The sequence below is a fragment of the Nematolebias whitei genome, chromosome 6, assembly GCF_014905685.2.
Source record: "Nematolebias whitei isolate Nwh7 chromosome 6, NemWhi1, whole genome shotgun sequence".
Lineage (NCBI taxonomy): Eukaryota > Metazoa > Chordata > Actinopteri > Cyprinodontiformes > Rivulidae > Nematolebias > Nematolebias whitei.
The window spans coordinates 36912924-36935145 of record NC_056503.1 but is presented as its reverse complement, the minus strand read 5'-3'; the positions used below and the strand labels follow the sequence as shown (position 1 = coordinate 36935145).

The 22222-nt window shown below is 37.8% G+C and overlaps 3 protein-coding genes and 1 long non-coding RNA gene across 4 annotated transcripts in view; 3 read left to right on the top strand and 1 right to left on the bottom strand.

The window, feature by feature from the left end:
- Positions 1–2673: 2673 nt before the first annotated feature.
- LOC119411304 lies at positions 2674–3436 on the top strand. Its single transcript, XR_005186881.1, has 3 exons — positions 2674–2788; positions 2976–3020; positions 3113–3436. It is a non-coding gene; the product is annotated as an uncharacterized LOC119411304 (long non-coding RNA).
- A 1127-nt stretch (positions 3437–4563) lies between these two features.
- paf1 (PAF1 homolog, Paf1/RNA polymerase II complex component) lies at positions 4564–11026 on the top strand. The gene is made up of 14 exons (XM_037678243.1): positions 4564–4825; positions 6611–6643; positions 6759–6851; positions 6939–7060; positions 7176–7242; positions 7329–7430; positions 7536–7641; positions 7927–7995; positions 8243–8346; positions 8434–8550; positions 8678–8806; positions 9261–9366; positions 9811–9889; positions 10453–11026. Exons 1-14 carry the CDS (start codon positions 4776–4778, stop codon positions 10866–10868), a joined length of 1593 nt encoding a protein of 530 aa, XP_037534171.1. The 5' UTR covers positions 4564–4775; the 3' UTR covers positions 10869–11026.
- A 315-nt stretch (positions 11027–11341) lies between these two features.
- On the bottom strand, positions 11342–14780 carry gmfg (glia maturation factor, gamma). The gene is made up of 7 exons (XM_037677854.1): positions 14739–14780; positions 13670–13766; positions 13524–13573; positions 13396–13445; positions 12966–13048; positions 11804–11877; positions 11342–11437 (listed from the first exon to the last, which is right to left on the bottom strand). Exons 1-7 carry the CDS (start codon positions 14778–14780, stop codon positions 11366–11368), a joined length of 468 nt encoding a protein of 155 aa, XP_037533782.1. The 3' UTR covers positions 11342–11365.
- A 2898-nt stretch (positions 14781–17678) lies between these two features.
- Positions 17679–22222, top strand: part of LOC119411302 (protein Smaug homolog 2) — an 11691-nt gene continuing 7147 nt past the window's right edge. The window contains exons 1-7 of the mRNA XM_037678241.1: positions 17679–17943; positions 18095–18562; positions 18674–18916; positions 19497–19606; positions 19911–19997; positions 20561–20834; positions 21240–21325. Of these exons, the coding sequence (XP_037534169.1) occupies positions 17748–17943; positions 18095–18562; positions 18674–18916; positions 19497–19606; positions 19911–19997; positions 20561–20834; positions 21240–21325 (1464 nt within the window). The 5' untranslated portion in view covers positions 17679–17747. The remainder of the gene's footprint in view (positions 17944–18094; positions 18563–18673; positions 18917–19496; positions 19607–19910; positions 19998–20560; positions 20835–21239; positions 21326–22222) is intronic.

Here is a 22222-nt window from a genome sequence, read left to right as displayed (position 1 = left end):
ATAATGAACAAAAAACCCTGCTAATTAAAATGCTGCAGCCCAAATAAATTACCACTAAAAATCAAAAAGGTGGAAAGTTGAAATCGTTGCGGTCTCAATAAAACCAAAAATATATTCGAGTCAAACACGTCCTTAAATGGCACTAGCTGAGGGATTTAAAAATGAAACTAAATGTGCATTTTGTTTGCAAAGGAACACAATTAGATACACAATAAATTTAAAAGCTTCATCTTTTCCAAGTTTTAGTTCATGAAGTATCCCAGGACAAGCATGTGCCCTTTAAGCTGTTGTAACAACTCAATTTACATGAGATTTTTTTAAATCAACTTCAAAGACCTTCAGACATAATGAAGCTGTTTGCTCCCCTAAATCACAAAGTTGTAGATAATGTTTATATTTGTATGTTTAATTAAAGAACAAGTTTAAGAAGTGAGATTTTTTTTTTTTTTCACAAAATTTTCTTCTGAACTTGATTTTATTCAACTGTCGTTCTCAAAACTACTACTTTGTAAAGGATGAGTTGTCTGCACAGTTTATTTTATAATATTTCTAGTTACAGATTCAAATCTTTCTTGCATTTGCTGCCATCTCGTTTAAACGCCTCTTTGTGTAGTTCACTGAGAATTACCTCCTCAGATGTTACTCTCCAGTGCGTTTGTTCTTTGTTTTTTTTTTACTGTTTTTTTCGCGGCTCATCCTGAACGATGTTTTTTAACATATTCTTGTTGCGTTTGAGGACACAAAGCGCTGGTAATTCTTTTGTATAGGGTTGGATTTTATTTCATGTCATATATATTCCATCAGAGAAAGTGTCTTTATACCAAGTTACACATTATTTGGTTCAAAACCCAATTTGTATGCCAACTGATTTTTAGTTGTTTTCATTTACGACATCAAAATAGGCTGATTCTTTTCTGGTTTATTTGTGTTTGATACAAATGAGAATGTACTTATTGGAGTTTCAGCATAGCTCAAAAGCCAATATCATGGGTTTGAATATTAGGCCAATAAAACAAACAAACAAAAGCCAACTTTTAGGTTTATATGGACATCTTGACTCATTGTATGTCCCTAATGTTCAGCCTGTATTTTGTTTCATGCTTTCAAATTTTCAGAAAACTTGTTTTGATCCTACTGATTGAAGTACTGGATGTGAATTGGCAACTGAAAACATAAATTCTGTTTATGGTCAAACACTGTGCCATACCGCAGTTGCCAAGCCCAGACGTCAGTGAATCCATTTCATCATTGTTGAACCTGTTCTCAGGCTAATGACAAAATGTATGAAACGAAAAGACAAGTTGGTTCTGGATTATTGGCTGAAGTTTAAAAAACGAGTTGGGAGTGACAGGCAGATGATGAAAAGATTGCATTTCTTTCAAGATGTCAGTATTTTTTTTTTTTTTTTTTTTTGGCACATTACCACTACAACCTTATAACTTGTATTAAAATGTATAGATGGTGGAGTTATTGAATGTCAGAGATTATGAAGATGGTAACTAAAAGTGGATTTTAAATTGTGTACAAAGAGATAAAACAATTAAAAAGTGGATACAATTACTATAATGTTTGTATTGTATTTACCGTTGTGTTGGCAGAGGGATATTGAACAGAAATCAGCTGTAATAAAGTAATTTTAGTATAACTTGTTTGTTTTGTTTTGTTTTGTACTTGGAGGTGTGCACCATTTTGAAACGCCGGTACATGTAAGGGAGCAGGCTGAGGCCTCACCGTGAAGACCACACGACATCCACGGATGGTCGAATAAGGATTCCCCGTTGTCATTCAGCAGCCTGTACTTAACTCAACCACATTGTTGATGTAAGCAAATGGGAAACTTGCAAATTTGATTAAAATATTCTGTACTCCCTCTCCGCTCCCTCATCACGTTTAACCGGGTGATGCAGCGGTAGTCAGAAATGGAGCGGACCCGTCTCATACGCTGACGTCACTCAAACGGAAGTAAATTCAACGAGCATGGTAAATAAAGGCAAACGCACTAACCTGTAAAACGGTTATGCAGTTTCAGTTGTCCGTAACCTAAGTAAGTACAAATTTAAAATCTGAATTTGATTTACTCAGCCATCTTAGCATTGGGTGCAAGGCTTGCTGTCTAAACACTACGAAAAGTAATTATATTTGATGTAGCAAACGTCTTTTAATTATCCAAGAGACAAGGCATTTCCATTAACTACTCCTTAATTTGTCAAATGGCTGAATAAAGTAGCCACACGTTCTTATCTACTCGCTTTCTGGTGTAGCTAGCTTAGCTGTATGTGCTACACAGCTTAACTTAAATGCTAATTTAGCTAACATAACTTTTCTGTTGGGGAAAACAGTGTCTCCTACGTCATGAATGTTGAACAAATAAGTATAAAAAACTGCTGAATATGTCGTTATCGTGTTGTTTTGGTTCTGTACTGCTTTGCAATAAAACCACAGCTTTAATTTCAGCAGTCACATAGTTTTAAAATATACACGTCTGTGGTTTAAACCACTAAAACACCCACTCCAGACAATGTTTTGAAAAATATCAGATTATATGGATCGTTTTGCACTTTATTTATTAGGTTTGTGCAGTTGTTTGTTTTTAATGTGGCCATGTTTTCCTGAAGGTGTCATTGATCATTAAATGCCTTTTGTCCACACAGAACTTCAGGATGTTGTGTGAAATCTTTCTTTCCTCACTATGGTTCCTGTTTGTTATCTTCTGGGTGGAAACAATAAGTGTTTGGCTCTTTCTGTCCATGTTTTACCAGGATCGGGAATTTTATCAATGGGGAGATGGGTAAGACTTGTTTGCTTTTGTTGCAGACTATTAATTGATTGATTGATTGATTAAGGGGGGTGGAGTTGATTTCATTTTTCAGACCATGACGTCCTTAAGCCCAGATCTAAAGGAGTGGCTGAAAACATAAAATAATCTGTTATTGTGTGAAGTGAGAGATCTTAATGATCTTAAACGTTTGTTACAGTGTGTTTGCAGATGATCCTGGTCAAGTAATATTCAGGTTACGCAGGTATGACGTTTTGATTTTGATCTTTTGAGTTCAGAACTATTTGTTTTGTTTTTTAATGTTTCATACAACTCTTTAATTCTTTCTTTCCCCAGATTGGACGGCCCTACAGAGACTGAGGTTCAGACCTAATATGATTAAAACATGCGCAGTCGAACAGATGAAGATGAACAGATGAAGAACGCCTGTTCTTCTTTTGTGATGTGCGCAGCCCTTTCTTTACTAGGAAGTGAAGAGGTGCAGTTTTTGTGAAAGTGCAATTATGACTAGAAGGACTTTTCTCTGTGCTTTATGCACCCAGCACTTCCACTGCTTCAGATTTTTTTCTGTCTGAATTTGGAGGAGCAAAATGAATATAAATGAAAATCCTGACTTCGTTCTAATGAGCTTAGTGCATCCGTTTTTTAATTTAATTTCTTAACGTTCAACTTCATTTTACACTTGCACTTAAATTGTTTTTTGTCATACGTTCATTCTGTTCAATCACTTCTGGCCTCTGCTTTTAGCAGACCATATTTGTGGTCTCAGATATCAGTTTAAGGCACATCTGTTCACAGTTGGCAATGCAACAGTTTTTTTTTTTTTACAATAATCAAATGTTTTAGCTTGTATGCTTGATCTCACACTTTTTAATAATGTTCTTTTTATTTGTGAGTATTGAACTTGATAGGGAGGATGCTAAGATTTAACATACTGTTTCAAGGTTGTATAATTTTCACACCGACTTCTTTCAGTGTTTCTTTTTTGGGACAGCTGTGGTTGAGTGGTTAGAACAGTCGTCCTCCCATGCAAGGGATGGAGGTTTGATTCCACCAGTAGTCACATGCTGAAGTGTCCCTGGGCAAGACACTGAACCCCTCATTGCCTCTAATGTGTGTCCCATCGGTGTATGAACATGATAAAGCACTGATTGTTCTTTGTATAGATATAGTAGATTGTTGTATGAATGGGTAAATGAGGGCACAGATTGTAGTAAAGCTCTGAGTATCTTGATAAAATAGAAAAGTGCTAGGTGCAGTCCATTTACCATTTCACTTATTCTCATGAAAGCAGTTGAAATTTAAACAGTATTTGAGCTTAAAAGATTTTGTAAATGTCCAAGGAAATATTTCTTTTTGTTTTAATCATTGATTGTTTAGAGCTTTTAGCTGTTATGGCTTTTTTTTTTTTTTTCTGAACTGAAAGCGGTTTGATCATCTGGGGATGTATTGTACAGCAGAAATACAGAAAATTATTATTATTATTATTTTATTTTTTTTTTTTAATTTACAATAAATCTGAGTTTTTAAAAAAAAAAACTTCTTTAAAAGTATTTTTAAGGTCCAAAAATTATGCTTTTGCAAACCTGAAATTTTTTAACATGTATTTTTTCTTTTAGGAAATACTTAAGAACAGAAAAGTTTGCTCTCTTTTTGTAACTTAACCAATGAACATCTGTGTTGTATGACTTAATGGAATAAATTAAAGTGAGTTTTTAAGCATTTAATCACTGAAGTTATCACACGCAACATGCTGCGCCACCTCCTCTCCGGAGCAGCAGGGGGCGCTCTCACTAAAACCCTTATACTCGGTTGTCTATTCTTCGGTTGTATGTCCAGTTTTACTGCGAGGAAATAATGCGTTATTCTGTAGTTAGGTGTAACTGATGTATTTTTTGTAAATATTAGGGCCTGTGAAGTCTCACTGGACGAATTTGTGTCGATCATTCGTGTTTGCAAACAACCCGTCTTTTAGCCGTGAGCACCATCTCGTGTAAACATGGCTCCGACTATTCAGACACAACAAGCTCAACGGGAGGACGGCCACAGGTAACCGTGTCTTAGCTCTCTCTTCTTGTTTGTATGTCTGCAATTTATTATAAACGCGGCTACGATTCATTAGCGGTTCTTTTAAGTCATCTGTTGCGTGTTTATCAATAATAGCCTGTTAGCTAACTCGAGCGCGCAACTTTAGCTTAGGCTAATGCTAATACACTTTGTTTATTCATTCAACCTTTATTTTTACAGGTTAGTCTCACTGAGTCACGAGGACTCGTCTTCAACAGAGACCTGTAAAGCGATTTAAAATGTAAATAAGCCAAGCTCACTTTTAAAAAACAATTTCTGTAAATATTTGTAACAGTGCATGATAGAGAGCACATCATACAAGTGCTCATTTCGTTTATTTGCTGTTAATTTTTAAACACGATCCTAAATCAAATTAGCTATTTTTATTCGTTAAAAACGTTTAGTTGTCAGTTTTTTAATGACGTTTTATGATTCCCTATATAGTACGGATTTTATTACTGTGTTTAATTTAGAACAAAAAACACAGTAAACACAGTATCTGTTTGTTTGATCGTGTTTTTAATGTATTAGTGTTCAGATGAAAAGACAAGAATTGTAAACTGAATTATTAGTGTTTTAAAATGTTATGAAGCAGATATTCATAAAGTTGTGAGCAGATTTCTAATTCCAGAAATTGAAATTAAACGTAAGTGTTTTTAATTGTAAGAAGATATAAAACCAGTAGTCATGGATAGATATAAAATATTTGTATTCTCAGTATATATATCTGTGTTTGTATGTGCTTTATAGTCAGAGGCTGCAGGTCTTTGCCTCTATTTTTAGCCTGGAAGATGGAGATTTAGGGAACCACAAAATAAACTAAAGACATAACATTCTTTGGAAAAATGCATATTGCCTGACAACTTTCTCTCCATCCATCCTCTTAACCCACTTCTTCGTTTTCGGGTTGTGGGGGTCATTGATGCCCATGTTCAGCTATCACTGTGCGAGAGGTGGGGGACACCCTAGACAGGTCGCAAGTCCATCACAAAGACACATGGAGACAAACGAGACAAACAACCGTTCACTCTCTCAATCACACCTAGAGACAATCAGCCTAACATGCATGTTCCTGGTCTGTGGGAGTGCCCGCGCATGCACGGAGAGAACATGCAAACTCCACTTGGAAAGGACCTGGGCTGGGATTTGTACCGGCGACCTTCTCACTGAGAGGCAACAGCTCTACCAACTGTGCCACCATGCCAAAGTTTTAAATTCAGATCATCTTATGTTTGAAAAATAATGCAGTAGTGATATGAGTTTAGGATGACCCTCAGCTACTACCACACCAAATTTCAGTTCATTATCTGTTAAGTACATAACAATATCAATTTCTGTTATTCCCATGTTTGTGTTTAAGTTTGATCAGCTGTAGAGACTGTCTTGAATTGGGATGACCTTAAAAGTCGGATGGTTGTAGTTGTACCACTAATGGGTGGCACAGTGGACCAGTGGTCAGAGCTGCCATCTCACCTCCTGCCTTAATAAGCTTAATATATGAGCATTAATGTTGGAGCATTTGAATAAAGTAAATGTTGAGGAAGGTGATAATGGATATTAGCAAAATGTGTTGTAGCTTCTAATTACATTTTCTGACTGTTAAAGTGATATTTAACACCTTTCTTACCATCATAATATGACAAGCTTAAGAAGTTGATAAATGGGACATTAAGAGCTTTTTTATGTCTTGAAACATTTGTTACTTTTTGGCAGTATTTGTTATTTTAGAGAAGGTAATCCATCTAAAAAATAACTCTTCTCTTCTAGTCGAACGTCTTCTCACAGAACCGTACCAGAGAGGTAAGTGTATTTATATGTATTTGCAATCATGTCCTGTGATTTGAGTCTTGTTTTGCGTGTGTGAAAATGGCTGCTAATTTCACCCGTTTCCCTAATTTTCTGCCTTTTCTGACAGATCGGGAATTGTTTGTCGAGTGAAGTACTGCAACAGCTTGCCCGACATCCCCTTTGATCCCAAATTCATCACATATCCATTTGACCAGCACAGGTCATTTTACTCACTCCTCTGTTTCTCTTGTATTTCTCTATGACGTAAACACAAAGATGCGTAACATTTGTTTTTCTGTTCTGGCAGGTTTGTACAATATAAAGCCACTTCCCTGGAGAAGCAACACAAACATGAACTCCTGACTGAACCAGATCTTGGAGTGACCATTGACCTCATCAACCCAGACACCTACCGCATAGATCCCAATGGTAAGTTTCTAGTTAAAGCCCACTTGCTGTTTTTCTAATTTAGCTTTGGATATAGAAATAGAAACATTTGTCGCCAGCACTTGTGTGAACTTAACTGACATATTAACGATTTCAGTCTTTTTGGACCCTGCTGATGAGAAATTGTTGGAGGAGGACATCCAGGCTCCATCCAGCTCCAAAAGGTAAGGCCAGCAAAAATATGGCTTTATGTTTTTTATATTTATTCATACTTTTTTTTTAAGAAACATTGGTTTTTTTTTTTATTAAGATCCCAACAACATGCCAAAGTGGTGCCGTGGATGAGAAAAACAGAATACATTTCCACAGAGTTCAACAGATATGGTGTCTCTAATGAAAAAGTGGAGGTCAAGTAAGTTTGAATTTCTAACATTAAAAACACTATTGCACATGTGTACTTGTATACATTTTGTGTGTGTTTTATATTCTATGTAATCCTGATTTGGTTTCTTTCTAGGATTGGAGTGTCTGTCAAACAGCAGTTTACAGAAGAAGAGATCTACAAGGATAGGGACAGTCAGATTTCTGCTATCGAGAAGACGTTTGAAGACGCACAGAAATCGGTAAGTGAACATATTTTCAGGCTGCTCGTAATGTGGTTTAACGTTTAGCGTGTTTAAAACGCACAAGCAAATAAGTGGAAACAGTTTGACCCTGTTCAAAGGGACTTTCTGGGAATTCCAGGAAATCTTACATATGTTTTGCATTAAGTTGTTTTAAGTTGTGGTCTTTTTGAAATAGTCTGTTGCAAATCAGCTCGTTGGCGCAAAATAATAAAATAAAAAAGTAATCTATTGTTGGTTTGGTACTGCTTTGTAATCATAAGTTTGCTGTTTTATCATTGATAGATCTCACAGCACTACAGTAAACCCCGAGTTACTCCTGTGGAGGTCCTGCCCGTGTTCCCTGACTTTAAGGTGGGTCTAAAGAAGGATTTGACACATACCATAATATTCTTTTGTAATCCATGTAGAAAACTAGAAATAAAATGCCATACGCAAAATAATTGGGCAACAAATAGCAAGTTCTTATTGAAATACAGAAACCTGTTGTAAAAAGTTGAAGAATTATAATCTTAACGTGACTGTCATTTAAAGATGCTATTAGGCAAAAATCTGATTTGCAGATTTGAATAGTGATCCTTCATGCACTCTATTCCCCCAGATGTGGATCAACCCGTGCGCTCAGGTCATCTTCGACTCTGATCCTGCACCTAAAGATATTTCTGCTCCTGCAGGGGTGGAGATGATGTCTCAGGCCATGATCAGGTCTCCACTAAAGAAGAGCTCCACATTCGTAAACTCAAAACAGTAATGTTCTTCCACAAACATTCATTCATTGTTTGTTTACCACAGGGGAATGATGGATGAGGAGGGGAATCAGTTTGTGGCCTACTTCCTGCCCAATGAAGAAACCCTTCGTAAGCGAAAGAGAGACTTTGAGGAGGGGGTGGATTATATGGCAGAGGATCTGTGAGTGAAAAGTGTTGCAGAAAGAAAAACGCGTGATGTTTTTTTTTTTTACACTTCAACAAAAGAACAGCATCAATCTCGATGCTAAATAAAATAAGAAGTAATTTATTCAACTTTTGTGTTTCAGATATGATTATAAGATTGCAAGAGAGTACAACTGGAATGTCAAAAACAAAGCCAGCAAGGGCTATGAGGAGAACTACTTCTTTATCTTCCGAGATGGAGACGGTGTTTACTACAATGAGCTGGAGACGAGGTCAGGACCATTTATATTTTACTTATTTTGATAAAGCAATCAAGCTCACTTTAAAGGAAACACAAAATCTGCTTTGATCAGTAAAACATAGTCATGTGTATGTTGCCTGCCTGCTAGCTTAGCGCTACATTGCTGCCTGTAATTCATTGGTTAGATTTTTTTTTTTTTACCTTTTATTTATACAAGTAGTCTCATTGAGTCACGAAGGACCCACGAGAGATGTGTACTGGGCAGCGATGTGAGCGCCTGGGTGTGACGAGGCTAAATGTTTTGACTGCATGTAGCTCGTTAGCCTGTCAAAAAACAAAAATAAAATCATAAGTTAGCCGCAGCATTGTATAAACTGTGGTGTTCAAAGCGCGTGGGGAAAAAAGAAGTGGCTTATAGTCTGGAAAAGACGGTAATTGTTTATGATAAGTGGTAACGTTTTTACAACTTTTATTCTGATCTGTAGAGTGCGCTTGAGCAAGAGGAGAGCCAAGGCAGGAGCGCAGTCCACTACAAACGCTGTGCTGGTGTGTAAGCACAGAGACATGAATGAGAAGGAGCTGGAGGCCCAGGTGAGTGCAAATATTTAGTTTTTATAAGTTTGTGGTGGAAATGAACTCAGCTTGTGAACCATTTTCTGGTCAACAGTGTTTGTGAAAGCATAACACAAGTTATAATTACACAATGATTATTTTTTTCATATTTATCAAAGACACAGTTAAGAACATCTTAAAGATTTATAAAATAGTAATAATGTAATACTGATTTTAAAATAAAGTCGTAGTTTTACCCCACATTCCAGTTGCTTCACAAATAACAATATACAACAGAAGTCTTAGATTGGGGGGGGGGGGGGGTAAATCTTTTTTAAAAAATCCTGTTTGGTCATTACGTACCTGTTTGGAATTTCACTGTGTATGTTTTATATAATTAAGAAACTTAGCTGATTGTATTAAAAAGTCTTAGTCTGTAGTTTTGTTCTGATCGCTGATGATTCTGTTTGTTGTGGTTTTCAGGAGGCACGTAAGGCTCAGCTGGAGAACCACGAGCCAGAAGACGAGGAGGAAGACCTGGAGAAAGACATGCAGGATTCTGGTTAGTCTTTTATCATTACCGTGCGTGACGCTTTTATTCAGCTATTTCCAGTAATAGCTGGGTTTCCATTCCCAGTTTGCATTTAGAAGAAGTGAATAAAGGTGACTTGATTTGTGAAAAATGGAAATTAAAAAAGCAACATCTTTCACTTTGTGTTTTTGCTTGAGGTAGTTTTTGTTTCAAAGGTGATTTAATTTGCATTAGAAAATGGAAACAAGTTTTTACAGATCTGACCTGGCAAAGCTTAAACGGTTTAGTGATATGAATCACAATCTGATTCAGATCACAGCCAATTTACAGGAATGAGCGGCAGCGGCCCAGAGCTCCACAACGATCAGTGTAATTCCTGAATAAGAACAGTCGCCTTTTCTTCCTGTAAACGTCAGCCACGGTGTTTTATTCCTGGTTTGTTTCCAGGCAGGTCAATTATTTATTTAAAAAACTTAAAGCATGAGCAACGGCGTCTGTAATTTTGTGTTCTTTGGAAAGTATGTTTTGATTTACAAGTGACTGAAATGTTAAGAACTCACATTTATTGATTCGAAATGTTGCTTCTTCTCCAGGTGACGAGAAGGAAAAGGGCAGCGGCAGCGAGGCAGAGAACTCCGGCAGCGAGTCTGAGAGGGAAGACGAGGACCAGGAACAAAGTGGCGAAGAGGACGAAGAAGAAGAGAACCCAGCGAAACGGCGACGGAAGGCAAGCGGCAGCGGTAGCGAAAGCGGCGAGGACAGGACCAGAGAATTGCGGGACGAGGAAGAGATCTTCGGCAGCGACGACGACGACGAACCCAAGAATTCGGCCAGGAGCAGCGGGGAGGAGGGCAGCGGCAGCGAAGACGAAGGGGAGAACAGGAGGGGCAGCAGGAGTCGCAGCGCCTCTCCGGCACGCAGCGACCGCAGCAGCGACCACTCGGAGACTCGGGCTCAAAGTGGAAGTGAGCGAGGGTCAGAGTCCAGCGACGCCAGCGACAGTGAATAAGACGTGCGTCCAGTTCAGCGCCTGCGCGTTCAGCTCCAAACATGGCCGTTGTACACGGTCCTCAAGCTGTAGTTTAGTCTGGGGCTGCGTCTTCTGAGTGACTGCACACATGCTCATATAGACTCCTCTTTTCAACCCAGCTTTATTTGTAGATTTCAGTCACACAGAAGTAGCTGTTTTTACACCGTTCCTCTGTGTTGTCTTTATCAGTACAAGAACATGTGAAGCTGTCTGTGTTCTTTTTGTTTTTCAAACATAAATAAATTACAGGTCTTGTTTTGATCAAATCATTTTTTTATTTTCTAACTTATACATTTACAGTAGGAAACATCAGCTGCTCAGGAAATGATCACACTTCTAAAATGTTTTTTTTTGTTGTTTTTTTTTTTTTTAGCTGTAAAAAGTTTATTCACTTCTATAATGAATGACAGCTCAGAGTAAGAGATCGTTAACAGAGTCGTAAAAGTTGATGTGGACGATGTAGGAGACGCACAGATTCAGCGAAAAAATGCCAGCTGGTTCTTCAGCCAGTCTTCGGTCAAGTCGTCAACGTTTCTTGTTTCAAAGACCTTTTTGAGATAAAGAGACAATGCCACAAATTAAAATACAAATGATGATGATTAAGATAAATTTCCTCAAGTTGCATATATTTTGAAGTTTAGATTGGATGATGCCGTCTCATAATGTCACACATTGTGATCAATAACTCAAATGATCATAAATCTTTAATTCTTATTGAAAAACGTTTTAAATTTTCAAACAAGTAACTTAAAATGGGTGTTTTTTTTCATAGTGTGTCAAAGGTAGAAGTAATCATCCAATTTTAGATCTTAGCATTTCACCACTTTTTTAAATCAAACTTATGAAATGGCATTTGATTGAGATCATGCTTCAAAATCCAGATGAACTGGGTGTCCTAATTTTCCAGTAACTACTTTTGTGAGCTCTGCGGTCTGGACCAGTCGATTCTTGCTGCCTGCGTACATCATCTGCTGCTCTGGTTTACATCCTGGTGAAAAGAGACGGACACATTATCGAACACCTGAAACAATCTTCTGAATTCCGTCATTGCCATTAAGAACAGATTGTGATCAGATACGCCACGCTGACTGACTAACAGCAAACTTGTTGAATTTAAAGCACTTTATTCAAAGCTGAAATAACAGACGCATCTAACAAGGTGAAGTCGGGTCCTCTGGACAGATTCTTGTTGAAGCGTTTCATCTTTTATGCAAAGGACCATCAGACTGAAGAGCTGCATTAAACTCAGTCTTATAAACTTGAAACATTTCAACAACAATCTGTTCAGAGGACCTTGTTAGACTTATCTACCTGGATTATTGATATTGAGCACGGATCAGGAAACCTAGAAACAGTTGTTGAACAAAGATTAACTAGAGGAAATAACATCAGAGGTGAGTGAAACAAAAAAAAACAACATTTAAAGGCTTTTATTGATGCTACAGTTCTTCAAACAACTAAAGAATGCCTACTGTTGAGCATTGGACTGATGGGCAAATGACTGATGAAGTCCTTTGGATGAAGGACGAAACGTTTCAACAACAAAAAAAAAAGAAACCATCCAAATGACTTGACTCAACTTTGTTGGATTTTTTAACTGGATTATTGAGCATGCACTTTGATGTTTTGAACCACTTTGGCTATGGCTGCTTCAGAGGTGTCGACAGGGGAGAGGGCGGGCCCCAGAAACTATATCACCTTCAAACCAGTTGACCCACTATGTGAGTGTGCTGCTTCTGGGACTGAGTTTTTGTGGCTCCTCGGACTGATGAAGTCCTTTGGATGAAGGACGAAACGCTTCAACAACAACAAAAGGAAACCATCCAGATGACTGAACTGAACTTTGTTGGATTTTTACCTGGATTATCAAGCATGAACTTTGATTCCTATCAAAAATTGCTTCCTCGATGCAGCATTTGACAAAGTATCAAAGCCTTTTGTTGCTATTGTTCAGTATCCAGAGTTTGCATAAACTGATAATACCAAACATACACAATGCTGCTCACAATTTAGGCGTGCCAAGCTGAACTTTGCGTTTGGTGAACGTTTTGGGTCTTGAAGGCTGTAACTACTTACCCATAGGACTGGAGAAGATGAAACAGAGGGGGTAAGACACTCGCCCATCATCATGGATGTATTTGTAGCTGTAGACAATGAATGTACGCTGCTGTCAAGGAAGTTCATCTTTTAGTCAGAGTCAAATCGTGTTTTCATCCGACAAACAGCGTTAAACATTTGAACTTTACTTTAGAGGTCGTACAATGCCGAACAATGCAACAGTTGTGTTTCAGACCTCTGCTAAGACTTATTTGTGACATTTGCATAGGTTTTCTTTGGGTGCTTTGGTTTCACTGTAACTTAAATTTTGTTTCTGCCGTTTTATTTGTTCTGTAATGAACTACTCTTTCCTTCTATGCCTGGGCAGGCCCCTGCTCCAGACGCTCTCTGGGAAGCAGGTAAAGCAAACAAGTTCAATTGTGCCATTATTTGGACATCGATAGGATATCTGGGCTGGCGCTCTGGAAGCTCATTCCTCAAGTCATCCATTGAAACATCCTGCAGAGCAAATTAGCACGTTACTTTCAAAGCAGCTAAAATCACTCAACCCCACATTAAAAAAAAAGATGAGCTTGCCTCATATTCCTCCTCAAGGATAACAAGTTGTTTCTCCATGTCTATTTTCACTGGGGGGGAAAAACAGAATTTTTGGCACTTTTCAAATTTACTACTGTGTTGCATTTAATTTCAAGTGCAAACAAAATGATAATCATTACACTTACTGAGAATAGCAGCATTGTTGGTTTCTTTTCGAAATCTAAACTTTCTCAGTTTCTCTTTTAGACTTTCATCCACTTCACACACAACCAGCGAGCTTGACTGTCAACATATAGAATACATGATCAGTGAAAGTTTGTCATTGTAAGTACAAAGTAATGCAGGTGTGTCTGTTTTAAAATGAAGCAAACTGGCCTACAGAGTATAAATTAAAATAAATTTAAACCACACAAACTAAACCATCCCAACACGTTAAAAGCAGGAAATGTTTTGCAGCAATATGCAAGAATCTGATTTCCTGTTTGAAACTGCAGAAGCTGATTGTCTTGCGTCCCAACGTTTAAGCAAACCCAATAAGCTTATCTACAGAAATGATAAATGAAATGTTGCAGATCTTGGTACCAAAGAGAACGTTTAGAATCACAGCATCAGCTTCACTCACCATTTTGACAGGACTCTTTCAGCTTTTTAGTGTGACACCTTGTTGCAACAGTGTCAGGAGATCCTCCTTTAGATGCTAGGGGGAGGACTGACACATGTGACAGGGTGTCGCGGAGCTGCTTCCTCTTTTCTCTGAAAACAATATTGTGTAAGCTCAGCAATGTGTGTTAAAAAATGTTAGTGTACTATTTATTGAATGCATTAAGATAAAAACACACACACTAAACGGATACAAAAACATCAAAGTTCATGCTCAATGGTCCAGGTAAAAAAAAATCCAACAAAGTTCAGCCAGGTCAAACTGGGTTGTCCACTATGGGAGTGTGCTGCTTGTTGGACTCAGTTTGTTGTGGCTTCTCGGACTGATGAAGTCCTTTAGATGAATGACGAAACGTCTCAATACAAAGAAACCGTCCACATGACCTGACTTAACTGTGTTGGATACAAATACACCTTTAAGAAACTTTTTCTGTCACACTCACTGTGTTATTTTGGATTAATTTAACTTCAGATTGCCCATAAAGAAATAAACAATGAAAAGAAACTTCCAGCTGTGCAAAAAAATGCCTTTAAAGCTTGTACAATTATGACACCATAAGAGTTGTAATCTTGGCAGTAAAAATACACACATACCATCAAAAGAAAAAGCCATCCGTCATGCTCACTTCCCGGCATGCTGCAAACTGATAACATCACATCTCCAGTATGACTGCAGATAAAAAGGTGACAGACGAGTTTGCAGCTGGAAAGTGACAGACCTCTCATATACAGTATTGGGTTTGTTATGCTGCTTGCTATTTTTTCACAAAGCTGTGGATTGATCTCATGCGATAGACAAGAGACAACACACTATATCTAAATAACAGGTGTTTTACCTTTGTCTCTTTACAGACTAAGCATTGTGTTGTAAAGAAACTTCTCGATGAGAAGTAGGAGTGATATATTAAAACATGCATCAACATCAAATGATAAAATGAATTCAACATATTTCTCTGTCCATATGTGAGTCCAACTGGACTAAAACAAAGCATCGGTTTAAAAAACACAATCAGCAAAGTCTGCAGAGCTTCCTTTGAAATCATATTAAAACATTACAAAAGTCTGCTGCCTTTGGACACAATTAGAAATGAGGGTTGTGTTAAATGAAATGTTTTAGAAGCTCATCTCAGCTTTTACTCTGAGGCGTTAGAACCATTGCCTCACTTTTACTGTCAATAAATTGGCAAGCTGTTGTAACATATAACTAAATCGTGTTCCCTATCTCTATATTAAAGTAGATGTAGGCACTGCATTCTCTCTAGTCAAAATGGATTTTTGTTATAGTCAAAACTAGCACTATAAAAACATTCATACAAGTGAAAATATTACGGCTTACACACCAGGTGGCTGGGGAAGAGTCTGGGCCTCCCTGCTTAAGCAGCTGCTCCAGTGACCCGACTGAGGAGGATGGATGGATGGATGGATGGATGGATGGATGGATGGACGGACGGACGGACGGACGGACGGACGGACGGACGGACGGACGGACGGACGACTTACATGCCTTTGGCTATATTAGAAAAAAAAAACAATATTAAAAAAAATGGTTAGATGGCCATTCTAACATAGACTGTTGATTAAAACTGGAAATGTATTTAATTTATCCATAATTAATATTTCAGAATTCTTGATGATGTAACTGATTTCCTTTATATGCATTATAATAGTATCAAATATCCAAGTGCTTTCTTGTTAGTTGGAATGAACGTCAGAAATTTTACTAGGAAATACATGTATTGCATTAAATTATCTTTAATGTAGTCATCATTACAAGTCATAATTTGATCTGTTTTATGTGAGAATGACTTCTGATCAGGTTCTTAATATTATCTAAACTGGGAATATTTGAAATATAATCTTGTTGATGGTTATTAGCATTTCTGATGTCCAAATAATGTGAAAAAGGATTCACGAATGACACTTGTAGGTATTTTTATTTATTTATTGCTATTCTCAAAAACTATATTAGAAATAATCAATATATTTTTTCAGTTAATTATTATATGAAACATTTGCTTGCCAGACTTCATTGAATGGAACGTTTTTATCTGTAACTGTGGGCGGTAGAAACTTTACGTACGCGCTGACGTATGACGTTGTGTCTACGTCTTACGTCAACTCAAAAATCGAAGTGGATTTCTCCAGGCGTACACTCCTTATTTTTTGTATTCCACTTAGCGTTTTTGTATATACATTCTTTAGAGTTTTTATCTTTGAAACAACGGAAGGATATTACTGCACTGGGATATTCTTAAGGATTCCTATGTGTGGATTGAAAATCTACGCTTCTTTCAGCTAAGCCAACGTAACTGCAGCTGTTAGCTCTTTGCTATCCCTACTCATACTGTCGAGCTAGCTATGCATTAGCATTTTAGCCTAGCTCTCTGACCTGATACAACTGAGAAAAGGTAAACAAATCTCCCGATTCCGTGTGTTACATCGTCATTTACGAATCTTCAGTTTGTGTTTTATCTGTAACTTGCTCTTGATTGTAATTACATTTTGAATGCTCAGCTTTGTCTCGCTAAAACTGGAGTGCCAGAACGGAGAAAGAGTAGCAACCGCGTCAACGCAAAACAATACAAATCCTGAATCCCTCTTCAGACTAGGCCGACCGGGGGCTAACTCTAGTTTACAGACACCTAATGCTTAGCTACCGGCTGAAATGTTCACCTCGTCCAACAACACCTTAGTGTCAAACGCTTATAATTCACTCAGCTCTCTGTTTCAGTCAGCGTTTAGCTCCGTAATGGGAGTTGCCAGCTCTGACTTCTATTCAGCATTATTTTAAAATATGGATTCATTTTGCTTTCCAAATCAAATGCTCGTCTTCTTGAGCAGCTGATGAATAACATTCTTGTTTGTCAAAAACACAGAGGCTGAATCTTCTTTATTAGATGGCAGGCACATTTTGCTTTTTGATTTCGTCATAAACGCAGGATTGAGATTCTTCGTTTTATTTACACATGCATATTTCTTGTGTTGAACCCACTGAATTCCACACACACGAACATTTTGTTGTAAATGTTTGAAGCTAGCATCCATCATGATGAAATGTGTTTGAGCTATTATTTCCATCTGAGATATTCTTTATGTGCACTCACTATACTCCCTGTTTGTTTTTCACTCAGATATTTTTATGTTCCATCCATTACTTGGTAAATTGGTAACACTTTAACGCACACATGGGATAATATCATGAATACCATTTATTTGTATAAATATTAGCTGAGATTTAAAGACCAAGGCATGCATGTAGTGATTCATTTTATTTTTGTTTGTTTGTTTGTTGGTTTATTAGGGCAAAGATGATGTGATAACGATCATGCCAGAGTGAAAAGAGCCTTTCCCGGTTTGTGCCATTACCTTCAGCAGTTGACTTATTTGGAGCCTCAAGACATCATCTCAAAATCCATACTGAATTCCTGTCACCGCAGCACCTGAATCATGTGAGGGCCCCTCGGTCAAGTCTGAGGGGATCCCAGGACTGTTGGAAAAAATAACCCCGCTGTGCGGGGCAAGACTTTTCCTGTCTCTGTCTGAAAGAGCAGCCTAACCTTCCCCATCCACACATTCCTGTTCTCCTTACCAAGGAGACACGCCATGATGTTCCGAGACCAGGTAGGTATCCTCACAGATTGGTTCAAAGGCTGGAATGAGTGCGAACAGACGGTGGCACTCTTGTCCCTCCTGAAGAGGGTGTCCCGCACCCAGGCCCGCTTTCTCCACATATACCTTGAACACTGGCTGGCAGACTGCACAGAGATCCACATCCTTGAAGCTGAGGCCAACAATGCAGGTAAGTCTCACTAATTAAATAGATTTTTTTTTTTATGGCTATAGATCATTTTATTTGTTTATTAAAAAAAAAAATTAAACTACATGTAAAACTTATATTTGGTAGTGAAATATTAATGTCTGGTTATGTGCTGTTTTTCATTGATCATTAGCAACTGTCAGCCAGTGGCATCAAGAGCCTAAAGAGAAAGTGGTGTCCTTGCTGTTATCCCATTTGCCTCTACTGCAACCACGTAATTCTGAGGCCAAATGTGAGTACATGAAGCTGCTGCAGAAGGTGTTGAGTCACACAATTGAGAGCAGCCTCTTTGTGGAAGAAAGCAGACAGTTGCTCTCCTATGCACTCATCCATCCTGCCACTACTCTGGATGACCGGACCTCACTGGCCATGTGGCTAAACCACTTAGAAGAGCACCTTTCAAGTGGCTATGCATCACGGGCACCGTCAAGCCCATACCATCCATGCCAGGGCTCAGATGAATGGCCGAGCACAGCTGAGGCTCTTGATCCTGGTAATGTTTGGCTCGATAAGCCTCCATCTAGCACATCTTCTGCTGGCCAGAACGGACACATGGCTTTCCCAGGCGGGATGCCCTCACCTATTAACAGCAATAATACAGGTATGGACAGATAACCTGGAGGTGTAGCACGTTAAATATTATAATTCTTATATTTTTCTCATCTAAAGATTGTCATTCTTGTTACTCATTCATGAATTGTTCTGGTGCCAGGTTTGGTTGGGCAGATGCAGCCTAGTCCGCTGAAGAAGCCCATGTCCATTATTCCTTCAAGTCCTCAGACTTGTGGTTCTGAGTGGATAAACCAGGATGACACAGGGGGGCGACAGAACTTCATCCCAACCGACCACGCACCTCTTTCACCCCAAAGCAGCATAGCTTCTTCAGGCAGTGAACAGACAGAAGAGCAGGGCTGCTTTCGCAACACCTTCCTGGAGGATGGAAGTGGCATGAAAGGTCAGAGTTCATTACTTAGCCACAGCCAAAGCACTAACAGCATTAACCTCTGGTATAAACTTGGGGAATTTCATTGATTTAACTTCTTAAGTTTCACTTCATTTTAGTAAAAGATGATCAACAATAATACAAGTGAAAGTAGAAAAACGCAGTCATTAAAATCTTTTATTTCAGCCATTGCTGAATTCTTGACTGTTTTTTTTTTTTGCAACAGCACTGATAAACAAAAGTAAACTTCTCTTTACTTTTTATAATAATGAAGTGAGTTTACGCAATGAAGACAACGATACATTAGTCATTGCAACATGGTCAGAAACCTTTCAGTTTCCAGCAAATTAACTGTAGTGTTCCAGTGATCTAACAAAGTGAAGCAAGCGATAAAACATTAGCCTCAATTTCTCTTCTGAAAAACAAACAACTGAGAGAATCACAAACGGTTAGCAATGGTTTTTTACCCCCCTTTGTTTTAAAAATATGAAAACAAAAAGTAAAGAGTTAACTGTGTATAAGCAGTTAAGAACTTTAATCTCTGGAGTCTGTGCCTCTTTTATTACTTTGTTTTTTGTCCCTTTTGTTTTAGATGTTCCTGCCTGGTTGAAGAGTCTTCGGCTTCATAAATATGCATCACTATTCTCGCAGATGAGCTATGAGGAGATGATGATTCTCACAGAGCAGCATCTAGAATCTCAGGTGTGAAAGCCTCTTTCCCGTCACTGGACTCAGGTTTTGATTTCTCCCCAGTTCGTCTCCTACAGCCCTCAGATTTGATGATACATCAACTCTCAATGAGGCTTGAAATTAAACAACACACCCTACAGTTACAGCGAGCTTGTCACGCATAACACAAGTTGTTCATTTTTACTATCCTTTTCTTCTTGTCTTTAATAAAACAAATGGTGATTAGGTTAGTTATTTAGTGACTGGATAGATTTTAGTGTCCCCTCAAGGAATGACTCTTCAAACCATCCTGTTGTTTTCCATCCCTCCCTTTTAGAATGTCACTAAAGGAGCACGGCACAAGATTGCCTTGAGTATCCAGAAACTGCGAGAGAGGCAAACTGTTCTCAAGTCTTTAGAAAAGGTAATTCAGATGTTGATGTCATGTCAAAAAAAGAAGCAACACTTATTTATTTATTAGTCACTTTCACGCTTTCACTATCAAATACACGCTTGAGTTTTTTTTTTTTAATTCCCTCAGATCATGTGATGCTTGATTTAGCACTGTTGGGAAATTCCTTTTTTGCTAGTTTAAAAAAAAAACCCAGCAAAGTTGATAGAGGTTCATAGAACTCATTTTAGGTGCTTCATTGCAGCATGTTTGCTTTACTAAATTACCGTATTGTTCGGACTATAAGGCGCACTTAAAATCCTTTAATTTTTCTCAAAAATAGACGGTGCACCTTATATATTAATTCTGGTTGTGCTTACTGACCTCAAACTGATTTTATGTGCTACAACTGAACAGTCTTGAGTTATTGTGAATGAGTTGAATAAAGTTTGACTTACATGACTGTTTTGTTTCACTTAATGCGCCTTATAGTCAGAAAAATACTGTAAATCTTCCAACGGTGAAACGGTCCAATCCTAAGTGTAGTTCTGATGATTTAAACGGCACATGACGGTAATGTTGCCTTCTGTTTTTAGGACATTTTGGAAGGTGGAAACCTGCGCAATGCCCTCCAGGAGCTTCAGCAGATCATTAGCACACCCATTAAGCCCTATAGTCCACCAAGTGCAGCACAGCCTGCCTCGGACGTCTCATCTTCATCATCAGAAGTCACAAAAACAGGAGCAGATAAAGAGGCAGCACCAGAAGACTTCCAAACCAACAACCAAGCCCCCGGTGATGGAGACTCCTCAGTCACACCAGTCTCAGATGGCGACATTGCTGGACAGTTTACCCGTGTTATGGGTAAAGGTAAGAATGTTACCAAGATAATAAGCATTCTCTGTGAAGACAAACTGCATATTGAATTAGTGATAGTCTTATAGATATGTGACTGTAAAACGTGTAGAACTAAAGAGAGCATGTCTTCAACACTGACTGATATAATACATTTTAAAGAAAGACCCGAGATTCCATTTACGTCACTTTTTTTATTTTTATTGCACAATACTCAGATGTTTCTCATTTAGTCACATAGGTCTCATTTTCTTTATCTAAGTTTATTCCTTCATTTTAATATCAGCTGCTTGTTCTGATTTCTTGTTGTAAATGAGTATGGTCTTCTCTTATTCTGATACATCATCTTACTCTATGTCCATATTATAAATGTACCAAGTTGTTATTTGCTTTATGAAGCCTTGATTTTTTCTGTTTTAGTGTGCACCCAGCTGCTGGTGTCAAGGCCAGATGAGGAAAATATCAACTGTTACCTTCAGCTAATAGAGAAGTGTCTGACACATGAAGTGAGTTTTAATTTGCTGTTGCTCACTGGCTAAATTCAAACATGTATGGTAAATATTTTTGTGTTTTGTATTTAAATTTGACCTTAACTTACCGTTATCCTCATTTGAAATATATATTTTTTAATTCTCTTGATTTTTAATATTTACACAGCCTTTATGTGAATGATTCAGGATGAATTGACCTGTATGTTGTACTTTTATAACTAATCATGAGTCAAAGCAGCTTGAATTTTGCTCATTATAGTAATGGGAGGGATGCATGATATTGGATTTTTGGCCGATATCCGATATGCCACTATGTTAAAACTTATTTGGCCGATAACCAATATCATTACCGATCATTTTTTCCCCTAGACCTACTTATAGAGCTTTGCTGTGGAATTAAAATACTACATTATTCTGTATGGTCTTTGTCAAATTGACCTGCTACCAAATGCAGATGCCAAAATGGGGACTGAAAATGATGTAACACTTCAACTTGGATTATGTTTAATGTCAAATTTATTCATGACATTTAATCTCTCTAACACAATGACAACACTCGAACAGTGCAGATTTGTAAATTTTCACAAATTAAACTTGTTCACAAGCAACAAGTGAAAAGTGCATAAGTAGTAGTGCATTAATAGATATACTTGACTGCTTCTTAAATGAAAAATTACAATAACTTAAAACAGAAGCCTTTTATATCGGTGAGTTATTTTGATGGAATTGCTGATGTCTGATATTTAACTTTATCACTATTATCAGCTGATACCATGCCGATAATATTGTGCATCCCTAATTAATGAACATATTAGAAATTAGTAATACTTTAAATGAGATATTTTAAAAATGGAAAAAAATAGCTTTTTAAAGCAGAAATTAAAATGTTCTTTTAGAGGCTTCTTTACAAAC